General features: G+C 41.7%; 4 protein-coding genes across 4 annotated transcripts; 3 read left to right on the forward strand and 1 right to left on the reverse strand.

Annotated features, from left to right (window-relative positions):
- Nucleotides 1-655: 655 nt before the first annotated feature.
- Nucleotides 656-2,887, forward strand: FOMMEDRAFT_96325 (S-adenosyl-L-methionine-dependent methyltransferase; the record flags this gene model as incomplete). Its single annotated transcript, XM_007271192.1, has 7 exons — nt 656-1,379; nt 1,428-1,668; nt 1,731-1,878; nt 1,945-2,047; nt 2,107-2,204; nt 2,268-2,670; nt 2,733-2,887. The coding sequence occupies 7 exons, from the start codon at nt 656-658 to the stop codon at nt 2,885-2,887; spliced, it is 1,872 nt and encodes a 623-aa protein (XP_007271254.1).
- Nucleotides 2,888-3,423: 536 nt separating this feature from the next.
- On the forward strand, nt 3,424-4,212 carry FOMMEDRAFT_161835 (uncharacterized protein; the record flags this gene model as incomplete). Its single annotated transcript, XM_007271301.1, has 2 exons — nt 3,424-3,541; nt 3,935-4,212. The coding sequence occupies 2 exons, from the start codon at nt 3,424-3,426 to the stop codon at nt 4,210-4,212; spliced, it is 396 nt and encodes a 131-aa protein (XP_007271363.1).
- A 567-nt stretch (nt 4,213-4,779) lies between these two features.
- FOMMEDRAFT_161836 (WD40 repeat-like protein) lies at nt 4,780-9,054 on the forward strand (the record flags this gene model as incomplete). The annotated part of the gene is made up of 5 exons (XM_007271302.1): nt 4,780-4,918; nt 4,970-6,459; nt 6,513-8,514; nt 8,589-8,790; nt 8,937-9,054. The coding sequence occupies 5 exons, from the start codon at nt 4,780-4,782 to the stop codon at nt 9,052-9,054; spliced, it is 3,951 nt and encodes a 1,316-aa protein (XP_007271364.1).
- Nucleotides 9,055-9,509: 455 nt separating this feature from the next.
- FOMMEDRAFT_143242 (uncharacterized protein) lies at nt 9,510-12,517 on the reverse strand (the record flags this gene model as incomplete). The annotated part of the gene is made up of 4 exons (XM_007271303.1): nt 11,770-12,517; nt 10,762-11,706; nt 10,331-10,709; nt 9,510-10,279 (listed from the first exon to the last, which is right to left on the reverse strand). Exons 1-4 carry the CDS (start codon nt 12,496-12,498, stop codon nt 9,510-9,512), a joined length of 2,823 nt encoding a protein of 940 aa, XP_007271365.1. The 5' UTR covers nt 12,499-12,517.
- Nucleotides 12,518-21,440: the final 8,923 nt, after the last annotated feature.

The raw sequence follows: 21,440 nt of genomic DNA on the forward strand, positions 1-21,440 counted from the left end.
CAAACTTAAATATGTATTATACTTATATGTATATTCTGTATCCTAGTTAGAATTCAATATGTAAATTAATAATAAAGTTATATTCTTCATTTAGACTAGTTTATAGTATTGTACAATCAGTTTTAGGGCTAGGAAAACTCATATACATGAAATATAGGGAAAACTCACATATTGTGTTGTATCTTACTCAAATTTTGCTCATTTTAATATTTTTTTTCTGGAATATGAAAGATACTTCAAAAGTATAATTTTTACAACTTAGATCATGTAATTTGGTTAAGTATTAGTTGAGTTATAGTAGATTTTGTATTTGAGTGTACTTAGTGTGACAAAAATCACGAATCGCGCGTGTGACAATATTTATGAAAACGACAGTAAAACTTCATGTTTACGTAATCAAACAACTTATGGATTTCGATGAGTCTCGAGACACGAGTTGACCTTTCTTTATCGTCCGCTCATCGGTCGCCTTCCTCACGTAATGTTTCTTTCAATGTGCTGATACTCAACGTTGGATACGAAGCTTGACTAGACGCATACATCTCGTTCTCATTTCACACTAGATCACGTCTGTTTCAAAGCTAAACCACAACGGAGGCAAATCCTGACCATTCAAGATCCCGTGAATTCATAGCTGCATTCAATATACATATCAATGTCTGTACATAAGCTTCCCGCGGCGACGAATGAGCTTGAAAAAGCTCAGAGCCGACGTCGATTGCCAAACCTGTCGGACGACGACGATGGCCCGCGCGACTCTAATTCATCTTCCTCGACTGGTGAGGACGATGATGAGAATTGGGACGATTGGGTTTCAAGTGAGGGCGAAGAGCACGAGCCGTGCATATCCCTCTTTGACGGCTCGTCACATCCAAACGTGGATGCATCTCTCGCCTATGACAATGGAACCTTCGGTGTCGATATTCTGGCTATCGCGAGTCGGCTGCGTTTGGACTTCCACGGACGTGTACGTCTCGTGAACTACATTCGCAAGGTCAAACCGAGCACGGTTGACGTCAATGCACTGACGGGTCAAGAAGCGTTCTTCTCTACCGACGAATATCTAATCCCTGTCATTCAGGACGATCCACTCCTCCAGTTTGGATCGGACAACTGGTCGGACGATGAAGGCGAGAGCTGCGCAGCCTCGGAGGGGGGAGATAAAGACAAGATGATACGTGCACTCTCAAGACAACTCGAGCAGGCCAAGAAGGATCTGATGGATTTTCGAGCACTTGTCAAGCAGCAGTTCCGCGATTCAGAAGTTGCCAAGGCCTTGGCTGGTGAGAACGAGCAGGCCACAGCTTCGTCTTCGAAAGCCGAAGGCACACCTAAGAGGGATGACGATACTCATTACTTCGACAGTTATGGCGAGAACGGTACGTTCCTTCATTTCCGTCGAAGGAATTATGTTTAATTCTTCTCAGAAATTCACTACGTGATGCTTCGCGACAAAGTGCGCACATCAACGTATGCATCTTTCATTCTCAATTCACCTGATGTCTTTCGCGATGCAATCGTGCTTGACGTGGGTTGCGGTACCGGAATCCTATCACTTTTTGCTGTGCGTGCAGGTGCGAAACGCGTCTTTGCTGTCGACGCAAGCAAGAACATTGCAGAGAAGGCGAGGGAGATTGTCAGAATCAACGGATTGGATGATGTTATCACGTATGTTTCTTCCGTACCTTCCGTTAGATACTTATCATGAGAACCTATTCACGGGAATGTAGCGTTATTAACAGCAAGGTGGAAGATATCTCTCTGCCTGACGGAATAACTCAAGTCGACGTAATTGTCTCCGAATGGATGGGCTACGCACTTCTCTATGAGTCTATGCTCGACTCTGTCCTCGTCGCGCGTGATCGTTTTCTGAAACCCGTACTACATGCGAATGCACTAGCCAGTGAAGATCGCGGCCGCGAAGCAAGAGACGAAGAAAAGGAGAGAGGTGGCCTTATCGCTCCGAGTCAGGCGCGCATGTTACTAGCCTTATCATCAGCCAACGAGGTCGTTAAGGATCGAGTCGAATACTGGTCCGACGTACACGGTACGTTTTCAAGAAGTCAGTAGTCACGGAGTTGTAAATACTAACAGCTTCGCATGTAGGATTTGACATGAGCCCGATGGCAGAGGGTGTTTATGAGGATGCAATCATAGAAGTTGTTGGTTCCGAGACCCTTCTGAGCGATACGACAATCATTAAGGTACAACTACATCGTTAACTGCAGATTATTATTGGCTCTTTCTCATCACATTCACTACCATAGAATATCAATCTTGCGACTGTCAGCCCGCATCACCTCTCGTTTTCTGCACCGTTTGAGCTCCACGGCACTTCTGTGCGGAAGACCGTCGCACACGCTTTCATCCTCTACTTCGACATCTTCTTTACAGAGGATGGCGCTCAAGTTGGGGCGGGCGTTCGTGCACATGGAGCACGAGATGGTGAGCCCGTCTTGGCGGAAGTCTGGCGTCCTGGTTCACCAAGCCGTGCACGCTCACCATCTCTTCCTCGATCACCTACACGTACCCAGCGTCTGCGTCGCGCGAGTAGTATGAAGGTCAAGAAGGAGGAACCGTGGAAGAGCTTCACGACTGGTCCCGAGAACGTCCCGACTCACTGGAAGCAGACGCTATTCTTGCTGAAGGAACCGATTGTTGTTCGTGAAGGTGAGGTTTCACTGTCCAAATAATAAAGTGATATTTTCTCACTTGTGATTTAATCTGTGCAGATACGACTGTGTCTGGAACCTTTCACTGTCGTAAAAGCGCAGACAACTCCCGCGAACTTGACGTTGAGATTCACTATGTCGTTCGTGCGACAGATAGCGAGACAGATAGTACAGAAGAGAGTGCCATGTACATCCAGTCATTTAAAGTTCGATAGACGACACTAGACCAGAGTTCGGAGGAAAATCTGATACGGATGAGATGGAGTTTATCCTTTTATCATAGAAAGGGAGTGGGTAAGATCAGGTGTAGTACACCCATCACACGAGTGAACCGACCACAGATAACGAGGCGGTTTCTTGTATTTTTAGAATAGTTTGCTTAACACTCATTGAAATCACATTTCGCGTTTCTCGAATAGATAGATGATACCTACTTGGCTAGGCGGTCTCAATTATTCCAACGCGTTGCTCGTGACGGAAGTCATACGGAATTCATCTCACTGTCTTTCCGCTTCTTAATTTCACCCTCTGCTCAACTCGGAATTACATCGCAAGTTTGTAACCTCGCCTCGTGGAGTATCGGAAATCGCTCGCAAAACCGGTATTCTGCTGGGCGTCGAGCGAATCTGGATTGTCGCTTCAACTAGAAATATTATATAAGAGTGCAGTTGAGCGTTCTCATTTCCATCTGAGCTTCCGACCGCTTGTTCTCTCGGCGAAGTGAACCGACGTTGACCAATCTATCACCACCATGTCACAGTCATCTTACCCACCAACCCCGGACAACAAATCGGCGTTGAGCTCCGAGACGCTCGTTGCACAGAATATTTGCAGGAGCACAGTGAAGGACTACGAGACTGCGCTCGGAGGTCTGATGTCCCAGTATGGATACGGGGGAAATATCCCGGTTGTTCCGACAAACTCTACACTTCTACACTCTCTTGTGGACTTGGACAAAGGAGCCAAAATGGAACAAAGCTGCGGCACAGGGCTATAAGTAAGCGCTTTCCAATGACTTGTCCGCAGTGGAATAATGGAGTTCTCTTATCATCTTAACCACTCTTCCTCCAGAGCAAGCGTGCAAGGAAACATGTCATATTCTCAACAAAGTGATAAATGCATATTCCTACTGTAAGCAAGTAACTTGGTATTTATTGACTATCTTACCCGGTTTGTTGCATCACCTTATTACTTATGGGCTACACGTAAGTCGTTACCTTACTCTCGCTCATCAGTACTTATACTTTTGTCTATATCCTTAGTCTTGGACCCTCGTATATCATACTCTGGAATGAAACAGAATGCTATCAGTGATGCCCGACTGCTACAACTCATCGACGAGGCAAAGCGTACGCTCGAGGAACATTTTCATTCAACTTACGTTATTTGTTATCAAGGCGATACAATCTCTTCGGATGCTCTCATGGACAACACTGAAACAAGTGTACATGATATTGTGAGTCTTTTCTCCACCAACGAGCCGTCAAACAGTAACACTGAGCTTGAGGAGTACTTCTCCATGAAGCAGGAACGGTCATAGACAGACTGTGACCCTGTCAAATGGTGGGCTGGCCAATGTGCTCAGTTTCCTTTACTATTACTATTTGCTCGGGATATACATTGTATTCCAGGTATGTTGTTCTTTGCATCATTTTCAAATAATATTCAGGTCTGTTTTACAGGTTCTTCTGTTGCTGTTGAACAGATCTTCTCATCTGGACAAGATACTATTGCTTTTCGTTGTTCAAGCCTTTGCCCTGGAACTATTGGGGACTTGATGATGGTAAAGCATACTTTGAAGGCAGTGAACAAGTCTATTTAGTTATATTCAATGTCTATAGTAACTACACTACCTATATACCTTCTTTGTAAGCGTATACGCCGTATATGCTGTATACGCTACTAGCGTATCGTATAGCTCCCCCAGACTCTACATTTACGCGCGTAAGCGTATACGCTACGCGCAGAGCACTAGACTATTATCCAGCTCCTTAAGCAGACAGACGAATGCTGCCTCTTCATACAAGAATATGTACGCCATAAATTCGTAGGTTCGTCCATTTTCTCACTATGTCAATTCCTGTTACCTCAACACATATTAGGACGCATGGTCATGCTGAATGCTGATGCGACGATCGATACGTTCCTTGAGTCGCTACGAACACTCAAAACCTCGATAGATTCCGGTGTTATCGCTCATATTGCTTTCGTCTCTTCTCGGATCTCTTCCAGGGTCGATGCTTTGTGTACGTGTCATGTCTTTGTGCATCAAGAGTTTCTCTGAATAATGTAACTAGTTTTGAAGAGCCAGCTTGGTCCAGACGAGAGGGACGCGTACCACAGATCTCAATGCCTTCCAGGAACACGTGTGAAAATTCAGAAGGATATTGTAGAGTGGGCGTCATCGTGCTCAGATCAGAATGTCTTCTGGTTACACGGCGTTGCTGGCTCTGGAAAGAGTGCAGTTAGTACAACTATTGCGGAACACTTCCGTACCATTTCCCGTCTCGGTGCCCATCTCTTCTTTGAACGCGGGAAGAGTGATCCCAGCACTGTCATCTGGACGCTTGCTTATAAGCTCGCCGCGTTTGATTCTTCGGTAGCGAAACACGTCAGTATAGTCGTCGAACAGGACGAAGAGATTGCTCGGGCCACTGCTGCAATTCAGTTTGAGAGTCTTATTCAGGGCCCTCTCACTTTGGCTTCGGATTCAGTGCAAGGGCCCGTTGTCATTGTCCTTGATGCATTGGATGAATGTGGTGCGGAGGGAACAAGACGATCACTGTTGGATAGTCTTCGAAAAGGTCTCCCTTCTCTACCCAAGCGATTCCGATTCCTCATTACGAGTAGGAAGGAAGTGGATATTAGTCACGCCTTATCTTCCTTGCCTAACCACATTGTTTCCGTTGAACTGGAACACGACTCGTCAAGATGTAGGGACGACGTACTTCGTTATATTGATCACGAGATGCGCAACGTATTCGCAAAAAACGAGCTGCTCATTCCGGGCGATTGGCAGTTGAAGATGGATCTTCTCGGAGGTGCGGCAGGTGGACTTTTCATCTGGGCGTCGACGGTAGTGAAACTGGTGGATTGCGATGACCCAGTAAGGAAACTTGAGAAACTAATCTCTCACTCGCAAGGCTTGTCTGGGCTCGACCAACTGTACGATTCTATTCTCAGAGGGTCACGCATCTCATTCGATGACGAAGCGTCCAAGTCCCGATTTTCACAGATTCTTGGTTTCATCCTTCTTGGCAAACTCCCGCTGACAGATAATATGATCGACAAGCTTCTTGAATTTTCGGATGACAGACCGTCACGACTTATCCTTTCTCGTTTACAGCCCGTTCTCGTGTATACCCCCGGATCTCCTATTCGTTTTTGCCATACATCCTTCCGAGACTACTTATTGGCTCCGGAGCGCCAAAAAGATCCCTGGTTCATCGATCTCGAGTCTCAAAAGGAGCTCGTAGCTTTACAATGTTTCTATGCCATGAGTCACCATCTCAGGTTTAACATCTGCAACATAGAGTCTTCGTACTGCTCCGATCATCAGATCCCGGACCTCCCGGATCGCATCAGTGCTAATGTTCCTCCGCAGCTGCCGTATGCATGTATGTTTTGGCCACAACACCTATACGAGGCGCAATTCTCACACGAGTTACTGGACGAGCTGACAAGGTTCCTACATAATCGTTTGCTGTATTGGCTCGAGGTGATGAACCTCTTGGGAAGGATCAATGTTGCTAGCCCTGTGCTCCTTCATGCCATGAATTGGGTCTCGGTGAGTATACGAATGTATTCTCGGAGCTGAAACTTATGTTATCCGTCAACTAGTTGTACAATGCTGACATCCTGGCGTTCCTCAGGGATGCACGCAGAATGATTACTATATACTTACCTGCAATATCGCAATCGACGGCGCATATATACGTCTCTTTCCTTCTATTTGCATCGATGGAGTCGAAGTTCGTGTCACGTTACCTAAAGCCTGATTTGCCTATTGTAAAAGTAGAGCATTTAGGCGAGAGCCAGCACTCACCGCTCTTGAAGGTGCTCACAGGACATGCCAGGTGTATCGCTTGTGTTGCTTTCTCGCCAAATGGCGCCCGTGTTGCCTCTGGTTCCTGGGATAACACAGTTCGCATTTGGGATGCTGAAAGTGGAGATGTAATTTCCGGCCCATTGGAAGGGCATGAAGACCATGTACGGTCTGTCGCATTCTCTCCCGACGGTGCACGCGTAATCTCCGGATCAGATGATAAGACGATTAGAGCTTGGGATATTAAGGTCGGGCAAGTCATTTCTGAGCCTTTCAAGGGACACACTGGTCCTGTCCACTCGGTCGCTTTCTCGCCGGATGGGTTGTGTATCGCCTCTGGATCAGCCGACAGGACCGTCATGGTCTGGAACGTTAAAAGTGGAAAAGCCGTTTCTGTGCATTTCGAAGGGCACGTAGGTGATGTGAATTCTGTAGCATTCTCACCTGACGGAAGACGCATCGTCTCCGGCTCTGATGACAAAACAGTTCGAATCTGGGACATTGGGAGCGGACAAACCATTTGCAGACCTCTCGAAGGACATACAGGTCGTATCTGGTCAGTCGCTTTCTCTCATGACGGTAGACGTGTTGTCTCAGGCTCTGCGGACAACACGATCCGAATCTGGAATGCTGAACTCGGGCAATCCGTTTCCGAGCCTTTCAAGGGGCATGAAGATGAAGTAAATTCCGTTGCTTTCTCGCACGACGGGAAACGTGTCGTCTCCGGTTCTAGCGATACGACTATTCGAATCTGGGATACTGAAAACGGGCAGGTCATCTCCACTCCTTTCGAAGGCCATGCTCTTGATGTTCTGTCCGTTGTATTCTCTTCTGATGGGACCCGTGTCGTCTCAGGCTCTATAGACTACACAATCCGAATATGGGATGCTGAAAGTGTACAGACCGTTTCTGGACAATTTGAAGGGCATGCATATCAAGTAACGTCTGTTGCTTACTCGCCTGATGGGAGACGCATTGCCTCTGGCTCTTTCGATGGTACAATTCGAATCTGGGATTGTGACAATGGAAATAATGTTTCCGGACCCTTCAAAGGGCACCTATGGCCAGTGTGGTCCGTTGCCTTTTCACCGGACGGAGGGCGTGTCGTCTCTGGCTCCGCCGATCGTACGATCCGACTCTGGGACGTTGAAAGTGGGAGGATATTATCCGGCCCTTTCCAGGGACACGAAGATTCAGTTCAGTCTGTCTCCTTCTCGCCTGAGGGGACACGCGTTGTGTCTGGCTCATGTGATAAAACACTCCGAATCTGGGATGCCGAAAGCGGACAGATAGTTTCTGGTCCTTTCAAAGGCCACGAGGGGGATGTTCAGTCCGTCGCTTTCGCGCCTGACGGGAGATATGTAGTATCCGGCTCTACAGACAATTCGATCATACTCTGGGACGTCGAAAGCGGTAATATTTGTTCTGGGCTCTTGAGAGGACACACAGATTGCGTTCAGGCAGTGGCTTTCTCACGCGACGGCACACATGTCTCCTCTGGTTCTTCTGATAAAACCGTCTTAGTATGGAATGTTGAGAGTGGACAGGTCGTGGCTGGGCCTTTCAAAGGCCATACAGGCGAAGTTAAGTCAGTTGCCTTCTCTCCCGATGGCACACGCGTCGTTTCGGGTTCCACTGACATGACAATCCGAGTCTGGGACGTTAAGAGTGGACGGGACATCTTTCCACCTCTTGAAAGCCATATTGACTGGGTGCGATCAGTCGACTATTCGCCTGATGGAAGACGGGTTGTTTCTGGCTCTCTGGATCGTACAATCAGAATATGGAACGTGGAGGGTGAGAGGGTTTCTTTCTTGCTCAACAGTCTTTCATGACTGACACACTGTTCATTGCTTTTACTCTCGATATAGATGCTGTCTTCGATTGGACTATGAATGAAGATGGGTGGATATGTAGACACGGAATGCTACTCTTATGGATTCCGCCTAACATCCGGAGGACTCTTTGGCGCCCTCAAACTACTGCAATGTTAAATTGCGCATTCTCGACAAAGCTGGACTTTACAAACGCTGCTCTCGGGGAACGATGGCAGGAATGCTTTGCCCGACTTGAGTAATATTTTTGTCCTGTGATTCTATTTTGTCTATGTAGCTAGGTTATCTCTGGCTTGTCCTATAGAGCTTTACATGCTTTTTGGACCAAGGAGGGACACCAGAATGTCAGACCTTTGTAAGCCTCTCACGTCGGAATTTCTTTAGGGAGGACGAAGTTAAGGCTGGAGAAACCTCTCCAACATCCTCTCCTTCAGAAACGCCCGCAACATCTTCTTATTTCCTGCATCTTGCCGTGCCGATGTTGGATAGCTTATTGCCTTGAGCCCAGGCTTTTCAGACTCTGCATTGTGTAGGCACGGTATAGTTTTGGGGGTTTATGGTCTATTCAGAAGTAGTTTACTGATACTTCAAAAAGCAGGGGTGAAAGGGAGGAAGTGTGGGGATGACATGTGGAGGACTTGGGAAACAAGTACTTGCGTTATGCATGCCAGTGATTTATTGAATATGGCATGTTAGTCAAATTCGGGAGCAGAGTCATATCATGAAGTCGATTGCTTGTATTTTCTCTATAGGTGAGAAAAGAGAAAGAATGACAAGTTTAAAAAAATATGCATGCAGTAATATACAGGATGCAGATATGGCCTCTACGAACCCAACAGATGTATGACAGTAAGACCGTATGCAAAAAAATAGGGAAAATGCAACAAGGAGAATTATAAACAAAGCGAAACAAGGGATCACAAAATAGATACTCAAGAAAAATCTGACAACGCAAACCTATGGACTCCTATCACCAGACTCGGAGCCCTCGATGTCCGTATCCACCCAGCTCTCTGACTCTGTATCTAAATCGATTATTTTAGGAACTCCATTCGACAAGCCGAGGCGCAATCTATCGATTCCCGTCCCGTCTTGCATTCGCGCGAGGTTCTGCAAATGAGAAGCGGAAAGAGGCTCTCGCGAATACATTACCAGTCTTTCATCAAGATTATCGTGTTTCTGTTCAAGATTCTGGGTAGCAGAATCTGTTGGTGGGCTTGATACCGTTGATTTTGCTACATCTGCTTCCCGAGAGTGTACGTTCTCTTGTCCGAATCGAATATCCGAAGTTGCAACAGCATTCTCACTCGCTCCATCATGTCTAGTCTTTGGGTTCGCCTTTCGGATCTCATGCAGATGCGCACTCTTAGCCCACTTCTTCGCAGAAAGTGGTGCGGCTATGATACCTTCTCGCATGGACAGCGAATGCACCACAGGTGCAGGTGCAGTATGCGAGCTTGCACGCCGTATACGTGGACGGGTGACTACCTGACTGATTGTTGCCGAATTTGATCCACTGTGACCTAACCGTTGTCCAGCATAGACGGTGAAGTTGGCGGACGTAGGTGTCCGCGGTCTATGAGTGACCACGTGCCGAGAATGGGGAGTCCGAATCTCTGCAATTGAACGTCCTCTCGTAGGCATGGGTGCTGCTAGAGTTGTTGAAGAACGCTGAGGCGTCTCATCACCATCGTCAGGTTTTCGTCGGGTCGGGAACCTGACTTTATCTATGATTTAGAAGTTAGATGATTATAGTATTAATCAGTGGTTGAACGTACCACTTTTCTTGTCAGGAATAGAACTCTTCACGAAATCTCCTGGAATTGGGGTGGGACTCCCGGCTCGAAGTTTGGACGCCCATTCACCACTACTTAAGCTACTTAGATGCCGACGGCCCCATTCTCTAAATGAGCCTCTCCGTTCAAGTGACGCTGGAGCGATAAATGGTTCGCCACGCGATCCTCGTGTAAGTGCCATAAAGACAAGAACGGTAAGCAGGAGACATAGTTGCGCAATTCCTAGTCGCTTCTCTAATATCACTTCGTCCGTAAGAAAATCGACACGTGTTTGGAGTTCGCCATGCTCGCGCTCAAGACGTCGGCGTTGTCTGTCCATTTCGTTGATAATCTTCTGGAACGATTGTGTGGTGGCTTTACTCTGTTTACCTAGGTGAGATTACGCTAAACAAGAAGAATGGAATGTGACATACCAATCCTTCCAGACGACCCACATCCTCTTCTAATCTCGTCAAAGCATCCCGTAGGCTTCGGGTCTGTTCCTCAACGTATCGCAAGTACAGTGTAGAATTCTGTTCAAGGGCGCTAAGTCGCGTCATAATTGTCCGATAAATGGATTCTCCAGAAGCAGACGCTGCTGAGGCGGGCCGCGTTTCTTGGGGGACAACAGTAGTTACCTGAGGCGAAGACCCAGTAATGGAGGATGTTGAGTCCGGGTTTCGAATTGAGTCAGGGTTTCGAATTGAGTCAGATGAAGATGGGTCAGAACTCTGGGAGCTGGGGGAAGAGCTACTTGACGCGACGGTATCCGAGCCGGCAAGTTCGGAAGAAGGTTGGCTTGACGTGAGTGACTCGCCGCTGGAAGGAAGAGATGAGTGGGGAGATGTATCACTAGACGACTCTGTTAAAGACTCCGAGGAGACAGTGCTCTGAGAGTCGACAGAAAAAGATGGTTCACCAGTGGACTTCGGCACATTAGTGACGACGGGAGATTCCGAAGTAATGATCTCAGACAACGAGCTTGTAAGAGTTGCTTCAGATGATAGCGACTCCTTCGGCTTGGTTGGTGATAGAGTAGTATCTACGGTATCGCTTCTTGAGAATGATCTGCTCGGCCGCGAAGGTGATTCCACGGAAACTTCAGGCGACTCGGAGCCGTCCGGCCTTTCCTTTACAATGGTCACAGCATCTTCTGCTTCAACCTGAGCTGTCGCATCTATCGAGGGAACAGTAGCGGCATTGGCAAGTTTCTCCTGGTATTCCGATTCCCATATTTCCCATTTCCATTGTTCGAGGTGCGTTAGACCGTAAACGCGTAAAAGGGATATTGGACAGTAATACTCGTTCCCATAATGTGAGTGGAAGTCAATCCGGATAAAGCGATAAAAGTCACGAAGGGTCTTCGGAGGATGAAAAGACTGTTTGGTAGCAGCTGAACTCAGAAACTCATTAAATATAAGGAAAAAAATAGAGAAACGGACCTGGATACCACGAATGTTCTTGGCGCGGTATGTCCCAGCAGGTGTCCATGCTTCAGGATCAGCTGGGTTTGTTCGAGCAACGCTGACGCTGAAATCCTTGAACACTCCACTAAAGAACTCGAAATTCGCAAGCTGGACGGTATCAATTCGAATATCTTCACAGAGTTCGATTACGACAAACTTGTCTTCGCCCGGAGTGTCACATGGACTCAACATGTATTTGTCCTTTTTGGATGAGAGGAGGGAGGAGGAAGACCGTGCAGAACGATGTGAATAGTGTACGCGTGCGGAGCAGTCAAGACTAGCGTAATTGAACCGATCAGTTAAAGGGACACGGAAGTGCGCTGGTGGAGGTGCAGGAGCTTCGAGTGAGGAAGGATCATCCACGCTATGTGATAAATCTTGAACTTGTTGTCGAGGGCTGGAAGCGTCGGTACGCGCATTTGGCTCTGAGGACGCGTCTCTAGGCTTCTTGCCATCGGCTTCTTCTCGTCGCTGCTGTTGCAAAGCTTGCTCCTGCTTCGCTTTCCACTCCTCAAACGAAAGGATCTCCTCCGCAGGTTCGCTTGACGGCAAAGGCCTCAGGCAGCATACGGGAGGTTCTGGAGGACGCTGTGCGAGCTTCTCTATGTTATAGAACGGATCCAGAGGAGTAGTTGGCTCGGCGGCTTGAGCTAGAGTCGACAGAAGAGCAAGGAGGCCAGCCGGCAGCAGAAACGGCCTGTACATGGCATAGACGCAGTCGTCGACCGCGTTAGTGATGGCGGCAACACGGTGAATGCTACGCTGCCACTGTATGACTGACCACGTATACTTACAGCACACAGCAGGGAGCACGACCCGCATTCGGCACTTTCGGCGCCACGTCCGTGAGATCCGCGTCCGGTGTTTGGCATCTCTTTGGTCGTGTAGTAGTGAACATCAACTTGAATTTTGTTATTTTAATCCCATATCCGTCTGCATAATATATAATCTAATTATATGGATAGCACAGTATCCTCTATCTCAGAGTCCTTACTGTGGCAAATTCATAACTATCACAATAGGTCAGAAAAAAGCAAGAGGAAAAGTTGTAGGCAGGGTCTGTTCTTTCTCACATTCTTTATTCTTTTGTAAGGTTGCTTAGAGGAACTAATTTAAGCTTGGTGTCAGTGCTTTAAATGTGATACAGATGTAATACTTTCTAATATCTTGTATTATACTCTTGCACCTGATGGGACAAAATTTGGGTCAGTAACAGTGTTACAAGGTACTTGGGAAATTGATTAGAAAATATTAAGTTACTTTTCTTGTATGAAAGTAGTCTTTCACAATTTATTAATCAGAGTACTATTTAATAATAAATTTCCTATTCTTGTCTATGTTTAATGTTTTACACCTACTCATTTCTGTATTTTTTAGTATATATATAATGTAACAAAGAATTTGATAAAAAGTTACTATATTATATTTTATGTTAGAAACATTCTTATATAGTAGTATAGCTTTACTTTGTTTAAATTCTGCTTGTACAAAGTGTCAGACTCTTCTATAAGAACTGTGATTGAGGACAGATATAGTACTGGTTGTTAAAGTAACAACAAAGTATCCCTTATTATACTAATACTTTATTAACTCACATTTGTCTGACAGATTAACTTTTTAGTAAAAGAAAAGAAATACTAACACTAATATTAGAATTATACTGTCTGTCTACTCTATTAATATACTACTCAGAATCATGTTTCTTATACTATTTTTTCTGATACACACCTCTAATAGAGTAACTAGAGTCTTATATAAGTAGACTAGTACTAAGAAAGGCTTTAGAAGGGTAAATTAAAACACTAAGTTATATAAGTGTATAATAACATTAGGAATGTTCATAATCTATTCTGTTAGTTCATATGTATGAATAGTCTAGAATCTTACTATATTATGTATAAGAGTAGAATATGTAGACAAGAACTTTCTCTATATGAGTATGTGAGTTAACTCTCTTTCTACACACTTTTTTATAAATGTAGTATGATTTACACAAATTCTTACCTTTGTGTATTAGCAAGTTGTACTTACTCTCAAGGTAAGCTGACATTTTAATATATTATAAATCTTGTTACTTATAATACTTTTGTTCTGTTCTTTTATTACTACATTTATTACATTTATTCTTGTTTTAGTACTTTGAGCAAGACAATCCAAATACCTACTATAGAAAGAATATCACTTTATAAATTATTAGGAAGACAGTGTCAGTAACAGTATAGAGGGGACCCAAAGGCTCAGCAAGGGGACCCAGGCTACAACTATCCTACACAACAGAAATACAGAATGCAAGTACTAGAACATAGTTAGAACTTGCAGAATGGGTAGAGAGGGAGAGTGAGACAAGAGTAGAGTATATAGAGTGAGCCTAAGAGTACAGGACTACCTGGAGTAGACAAGATCAAGACTATAGGACCAGTCTGATCTTGTATACCTATATATACTAAACTACACAAGAGTACTCAGAGAGTATGAGCTACTAAGAATGATAAGCTACAAAGAATGAAAGAAAGGAATGTTAAAGATAAAGGTACAAAGAATGAAAGGATAAACAAAGGGTAAGAGACTATAGAATGAACAGAGAATAAAGGAGTAGTTAAAGGAATAGAGTAATGAAGTAAGGAAGGGTAGTAGTAAGAGTCAGTATGTATATAGTCTATAGACAGTACTTCTGAGGGACAGAAGTCCTGAGTTCTAGTATAGAAGGGTGTAGAACCCTTAGAACTGAAGGTAAGAGAGTAGAGGATTGTAACATTACCCCCTCTCTAAAACCAATCATTCTAATTGGTGAACATTAGGTTTGGTTAGTGGCTCAGGTATAGGTCAGAACAGTAGGGTTTGGAAATCCATAAGACAGAGTTAATACAGAGCACCTGAATAAAGTTAATAGAAGTCTTGGATTGCTTTAGCAGTATGAGTGAGATTCTCAGCAGGTTCTCAAGTATGTTCTTCAACTGAGTATCCTTTCTAGTAGATAAGGAACTTAAGCTTTCTGTGTACTAGCTTAGTATCTACTATATACTCTACTTTATATTCTAGTTCAGAACTAATAAGTTCTAGTAGAGGTGGTGAGGGTCTTTGTTGTAAAGGAAAACTTGAATCATAGTACTAAGACAGTAGAACCTTGTTGAACACTGAGTGTATGTACTTTCATATTGTTAGAAGTTAGAGTTTGTAGATAGAGGTACTAACCTTCTTTTCAATAATGAAGGGTCTGAAGCACTTGTTGTCTAACTTCTTCATTAAACAATCTGTAGTCAGGTTAGTAGCTTCTAGTATAACTTTGTTACTAGGCTGGTAATCCTTAGCTACAGACTTCTTCCAATCATAGTTCTGCTTCATAACCTATACTATCTTTTCTAAAAGAGCTTATACATCCTCCCTGGTTCTGTACATCCATTCTACAAAGTCTGTTACAGATTCAGAACTACTGTTCCAGTTCAGAACTGTCCCCTAGTACAGATGTCTCTCATGATTAAGAAAGAACAGAGACTGTCCTGTTGTAGAGTGTTACTAGTTATTGTGTATGAATTCTGTTAGAGCTAACTATTCAGACCAATCTGATTACTAATAATTGATGAACATTCAGAGGTAGAGCTTGATCTCCTAATTGACTTACTCAGTTTGACTGTCAGTCTGTAAGTAATAGGTAGTAGAGAGGTTCCCTTGAATTCTGAGAAGCACATACAAGTCCTGTATAAATTTTGACTCAAATTACAGTCCACAATCATGAATGAGCTTCTGAGAGAGTCTGTACAACTGAAAGACATGATTCTAATAAATACATACTATACCTTTAGAAGTGAGTTCTGTTTAGGTTAGAACTGTATAGACTTGCTTAAAGAATTGGTTAACAATTATACAGATAGTGTTGTAACCCTAAGACTCAGGTAGCTTACTAATCAGGTCTACTAAGACTTCTTCCTAAGAGTGATCCAGAATCTAATGTAAATGTAAGAGAGTCTGAACCCTTGTCTGGTAGGCCTTAGTCTGTTAGCATATATTGTAACTAGTCATGTACTTTAGGATTTCCCTCTACATTCTAGACTACTAGTAGTTCTAAGTGATGAGTTCCTACATTTTGTGTTGGTCTGAATGTTCTACAGTCAGATTGTTATAATGAGCTCAGACAATGTTCTCTTACAGCTTCTAATCCTTTAGAACATACAGTCAGCCTTCCTAGTAAACCTGTCCATCCTTATCCTCCTCCTAATCCCTAGCCTACTTCTCTAACTACTTTACTATAACCTAGTTCTGTGTGTGTCTTAGAGCTTACTGTATGTAGGTGACAAAGTCAACATTCTTGAATTCAAGTCAGATCTCTTAGATTGTCTCAGACATGAAACAGGAATTGTTTAGGAGAACAAGATTTTTGTTATTATTCTCTCTCCTTTTATAACTTACTTGTCTTAAGAGTAAATCAGCTTTTGTCATTTGTGTTCTAAGTTTGTGAGTTAGTACAAAGTTATAGTCCTACAGTTCTAACATCTAGTAGGCTTAGTAGTAGTTGAGCTTCTGAAACACTCAGAAGTATTAGAGATTAAGGTAATCACTCTAAATCTTAAACTTCTGTACAGTATTAAGGAGATATTAATACTACTCCTCTAAGGAACAGACAATTGTAAGGAGTTCCTTATTATAGATAGGGTAGTTCTGTTCTGTTATAGAGAGGGATTCTGATCAGAACACTATCAGACACTACTTTCTGTTAATGAACTAGGACAGTACTACTCTATTTGTAAAGTTGGAGAAGTTAGCTTTAACTCAGAACTTGTTCACAACTGTCAGAACTACTAATACAGATTTGCTAGTAATAGTCTACTTTAGGGACTCAAATGTAGACTACTACTGATCCTCCTATTACTAAGGAACATCTTTACTAGTAAAATTATAAAGGGGCTAGACAATAGTACTAAAGCCTTAAATAAAGTATTAGTAATAGTTTACAAACCTAAAGAATGCTTGGACCTGTTTCAGGTTCTAAGGTTGTAACCAGTTCTGAACTACAGTTACCTTTGTCAGATTCATACAGACCTCTCCTCTACTAATTACAAAGCCTAGATAGTCTACTGACTCCTATACAAAAGAGTACTTTACTTCTTAGAGGAACAGCTTATTATCTTAGAGCTATTGTAGAACTGCTCAGATTAGTTAGTAATAGTACTCAACTGTCTGAGTAAAGATTAGAATGTTATCTAAATACACACTAACATACTCTGAGTCAATCAGATCCACAAGAATGTGATTTATGAATGACTAGAACATTGTGAGTGAGTTAGTTAGTCTAAAGAATATTATAGTCAGTTTGTACAATCTGTAATTAGTTTAGAACACAGTCTTCTACTCATCTCTATCTTAGATTCAAATATTATTGTATCCCTATCAAACATCCAACTTAGTAAAAACCCTGGATGTATGTGTCTTATTAATGAGCTCCTAAATTAGAGGGAGTAGATACTTATTTTTGACAGTACTCTTATTAAGACAATAATAATCCTAGACTGAGTAAAGCTTTCTATCTTTCTTTTTGACAAAGAAGAAAGGGGAGGCTATAGAGGACTTTAAGGGTTGGATCTGACTGTTCTGAAGATTTTCCTAAAGGAACTTGTCAAGCACCTCCTACTTGTCTCTATTAAGTAGGTAGACCTTACAATCCTTAAGTTGGAAACCCTTAGTCAATTCAATTGTATAGTCCTAAAGACAGTGTTTAGGAAGCTAGTCAAATTCCTCTTTACTAAAGACTTTAGGAAACTCTCAGACAAAATCTGACAGGCTAGGTCTATGTGTATTCTAGAGTAGAGTTGTTCTAAAAGAGTTCTAGACTGGTTCTGTCTCAGACATTCTTTAGATTGACTCTGTTCTGTCTTGACTAGAATATGTATCTACATATTTATCCTAGTTGAAGAAGAACAACTAGTCACCTTTATTAGAACTGTTAGTAACATTAGAAGCATTTGTATCTACTTAGAACAGTAGTGTAAGGTAGCTATAAGACTTAGAACACTAATTAAACACAAGTGTCTACTCTAACTAGTTAATAGTAGGGTTGTGAGCCTTAAGCTATTTGAATCTGATGAAGATGTCTGTCTTTCTAAGGTTAGTAACTCTAAACTCAATACTTTCCTTATAATCCTGAATGGTCATTCATAGTTGGACAAACTCAGTAATCTGACTATTCTAGTTCAGGGTTCTATCTACATTGTATACTAGAATTAGAAGTAGAACATGTTAAGTAGGGAGGTAGTGTTCTCACACAAAAGCCTTATTAATGTATAAACTAGTGTATTTACTATCTACTAGAGTTATTGTTTGAATCTGGAGGGATTCTAAGAAGGGAGCTAAGAGGACAGGGACCTAGAGCTAGTGTCTAGAACATTCTCAGATAAACTACTACTTGTTCTGAAGGGAATGTACAGCTTGTACAACCTTGTTGTCTAAGAGGGTAAGTATATGTGTTAACATTTCCTTATTAACCTCTCTCTTTCAACAAGGACAGACTCATGTCCTTAACTATGAACTCAGCTGAGACTATCCTTACTTAATATTATAGACAAACTACTAAGTAGTAAATAGGGCTAGGTAGTGTTCTAAACATTCTAGAATCTTAGAACACAAAAGTAGTAAGTCAGATTGTGTGGATTTAGACTTGGATGAAGTGTAAAGAGAAGAATCAAAAGAATCAGAAGAAATAGGAGAACTATCTACTTTTGTTTTCAACTTTTTTCTTTCTAATAAATAATTTTGTTGATTTATTTTTTCTACTTTTTCTACTTTTCTTACTTTATTTACTTCTAATCCTACAGTGTCTATTGAATCAAAAGTAACTATTAAAAAATCTGAGTTATAGCTCTTTAGTACTACATTCACTGTTAGGCCTCTACAAAATCCTAAAGTACATAGTTAGAATCTAAGAGTTCTAAGGTGACTTCTAGATTTGTTATTAGATTGTGCTCTGGATTAGGAAATCCCCAATTGTCTTATGTAGAATTACTGTACTTAGAATGTCTTAGATTATCAGACTTTACTATATAGTATATAAGGTAGATACTTGCTTGATGTCTCAATTAGAGAGAGTACTTGGGGCACTCCTACTACACTTGTTAAAAGGTTATGAGCCTTAGTGCCTATTGAATGCTCCTACACACTTGCTCTCACAGAATGCCTTTGCCTCCTGTCAGACCACCAAGCCCAAGACCTCCCTCTTCCCCCAAACTCATTACAATGTTGTCTACAATACATACCTTTGTTAATGCTACAATGAAGGACTCTGACATTACAAAGTTCTTTGAGGGAACAGAAAAGTTGGCTAGTGTGAAGGGATACAAGATATAGTACTTACACATACACAGTACACTTACTGCTATGATGCTCTTAGACTATCTAGAGTACAATCCCCCTTCCTCTGATGATGCTAGCATATGTACAGGCAATGTTTTGTATCATTGTATAATGAAAACAATAACTGATACAATTTATACAAACTTTACAACACATACAAGTGTTAGAAGTCTCATGAAGGCACTTTCTGAATGATACAATGTTCAAACAACAATGACACATACTGTAGACATATCCACATTGTTTACAGTAAAAGAGTATGTATCACAGTTTGATAAGATGTTAGACAACATTGAACAAATCTACAGGCAGTTGTCTGTACATAATAAAGCTCCTAATAATGATACATACATCTCAGTAATTAATCTCACTACTCCTTGTAAGTATAGATGGGTAGTAATGATGCTAGACAGGCAGATTACCTATTATAATCAACTACCAACAGTTACAGCAGCTCAGAAAGATGTTCTGATGCCAGCTAAGCTGATACACAAATTATGAAACATATATACTGAGTATCATTCTTAGTACTCTCAAACAAAACAAGATACTGAATGAGACAGTCTACAAATGAAAGGCAAAAGTGTAGCTAAAGGCAAAACAAAGTCTTACAATAAAGTTAAATGCTACAACTGTAACAAGTACAGGCATATGTCAAAAGACTGTCAAAATCCTCCAATGAGCAAAACAACAGAAGCTCAAAAGAAAAAGCATAGGCAAACAGTTACTGCTTCTACTACTACTACTATACTGTCTCAACCTACACTTAATGTAGCAGTATTCATTAGAGACAATAACAAAACAGTATTCATTAAAGACATTAATAAAACACTAATGCTAGAGTCTGTAATAGTAGAAGCCTCAGCATCAAGTTCCAGCAGCTTACCTGTTCAATCTACTCTATCTGCTGAATCTGATGTATTTTCAGCATTCAAAGTACAAGAAGAAGGTGTCATACAAGTAGACGATTTCATGAACTCATTTGACAATGTAAAAGAAGTCATTAAAGAGTTCAATTACAATCCAAACATATGTATCAACACAATACATTGTAATGATACTGAACTAATACATTGTATTAATATATTGGACTCTAGTGCAAATGTACACACTACTCTATACTTGTTCCATCTTACAAACGTTTGGAACTTGACCCTAATAAATGTTACAATTGTGAATAAATTGTCATTCTCACTTAGCAAAAGTGGAGTAATGACATTTAATGTAAAACTATGAAACAAAGCTGATGAGTATACAAAGGTGAATATGATTTCACTACAAAACATATACTATCATCCCAATCTGAACTTCATACTTGTTAGTGAAGCACTATTATGTAAAGCAGGATATGTTTTAACAAAAACAAACAATGAATGTATTATTTATTCTCCTGCTCATACAAAGATTGGTGAAATACATGTACAAAATAACTTGTATATGATAGTTTCTCATTATAATAAACAATCTATTAATGTAATCACTATTGTTGATTTACATCAACAAATGGGTCATGTTAATTTTGATTACTTGTACAAACTCATACAAGAGTATCCTGAGATTATAAGTCAAAGGATAACAGATAATAAAAATGTGTAGTGTACAGATTGTATCAAAGCAAACATACAATGTAATGAAATACCAAAAATACAAACAACACCTCTTACACAATCCTATAGAGATCATCTCCATATTGATATATAGGGACCTGCCCTAGTACAAGCTTACAGCAAGTACAAATATCTTTTTACTATTGTAGATAACACTACACAATAGGTAACTATGCTACCTATGTAGCATAAAAGCAATGCTTTCACTGAATATGTAAAGCACACAATGAAACTCTTTACACAGTACAGTATAAGAGTAAAAACTCTCCAAAGTGATAACAATACAGTGTTCCTAAGTAAAGACTTCACTACATACATTGAAAGTCAAGGAACAATATGTAGATTAACAGTACACAATACACTGTAGCAGAACAGAGTTGTGGAACGTATGTATAAGACTATCTTTAACAGTGTACATATGTGTCTGTTATTAACAAAATTACCTATAAAATTCTGGGTATATACAGTACAATATCAAACGTTTATTCATAACAGAACACTGAGAGTTGCTATTAATTTTGCAACACCATATTACAAACAGTATAACAAACATTATCAAATAGATAATATATGAGAATTCAGCACATATTGTATTATACAGAACGAATGTATGTATAAACTACAACCTAGAGGCTAACACACACAATGGCTAGGTTATGATAACAATAGTAAAGGTCACTTAGTGTGCTATAATATTAAAAA

This window comes from Fomitiporia mediterranea (genome assembly GCF_000271605.1).
Source record: "Fomitiporia mediterranea MF3/22 unplaced genomic scaffold FOMMEscaffold_16, whole genome shotgun sequence".
Lineage (NCBI taxonomy): Eukaryota > Fungi > Basidiomycota > Agaricomycetes > Hymenochaetales > Hymenochaetaceae > Fomitiporia > Fomitiporia mediterranea.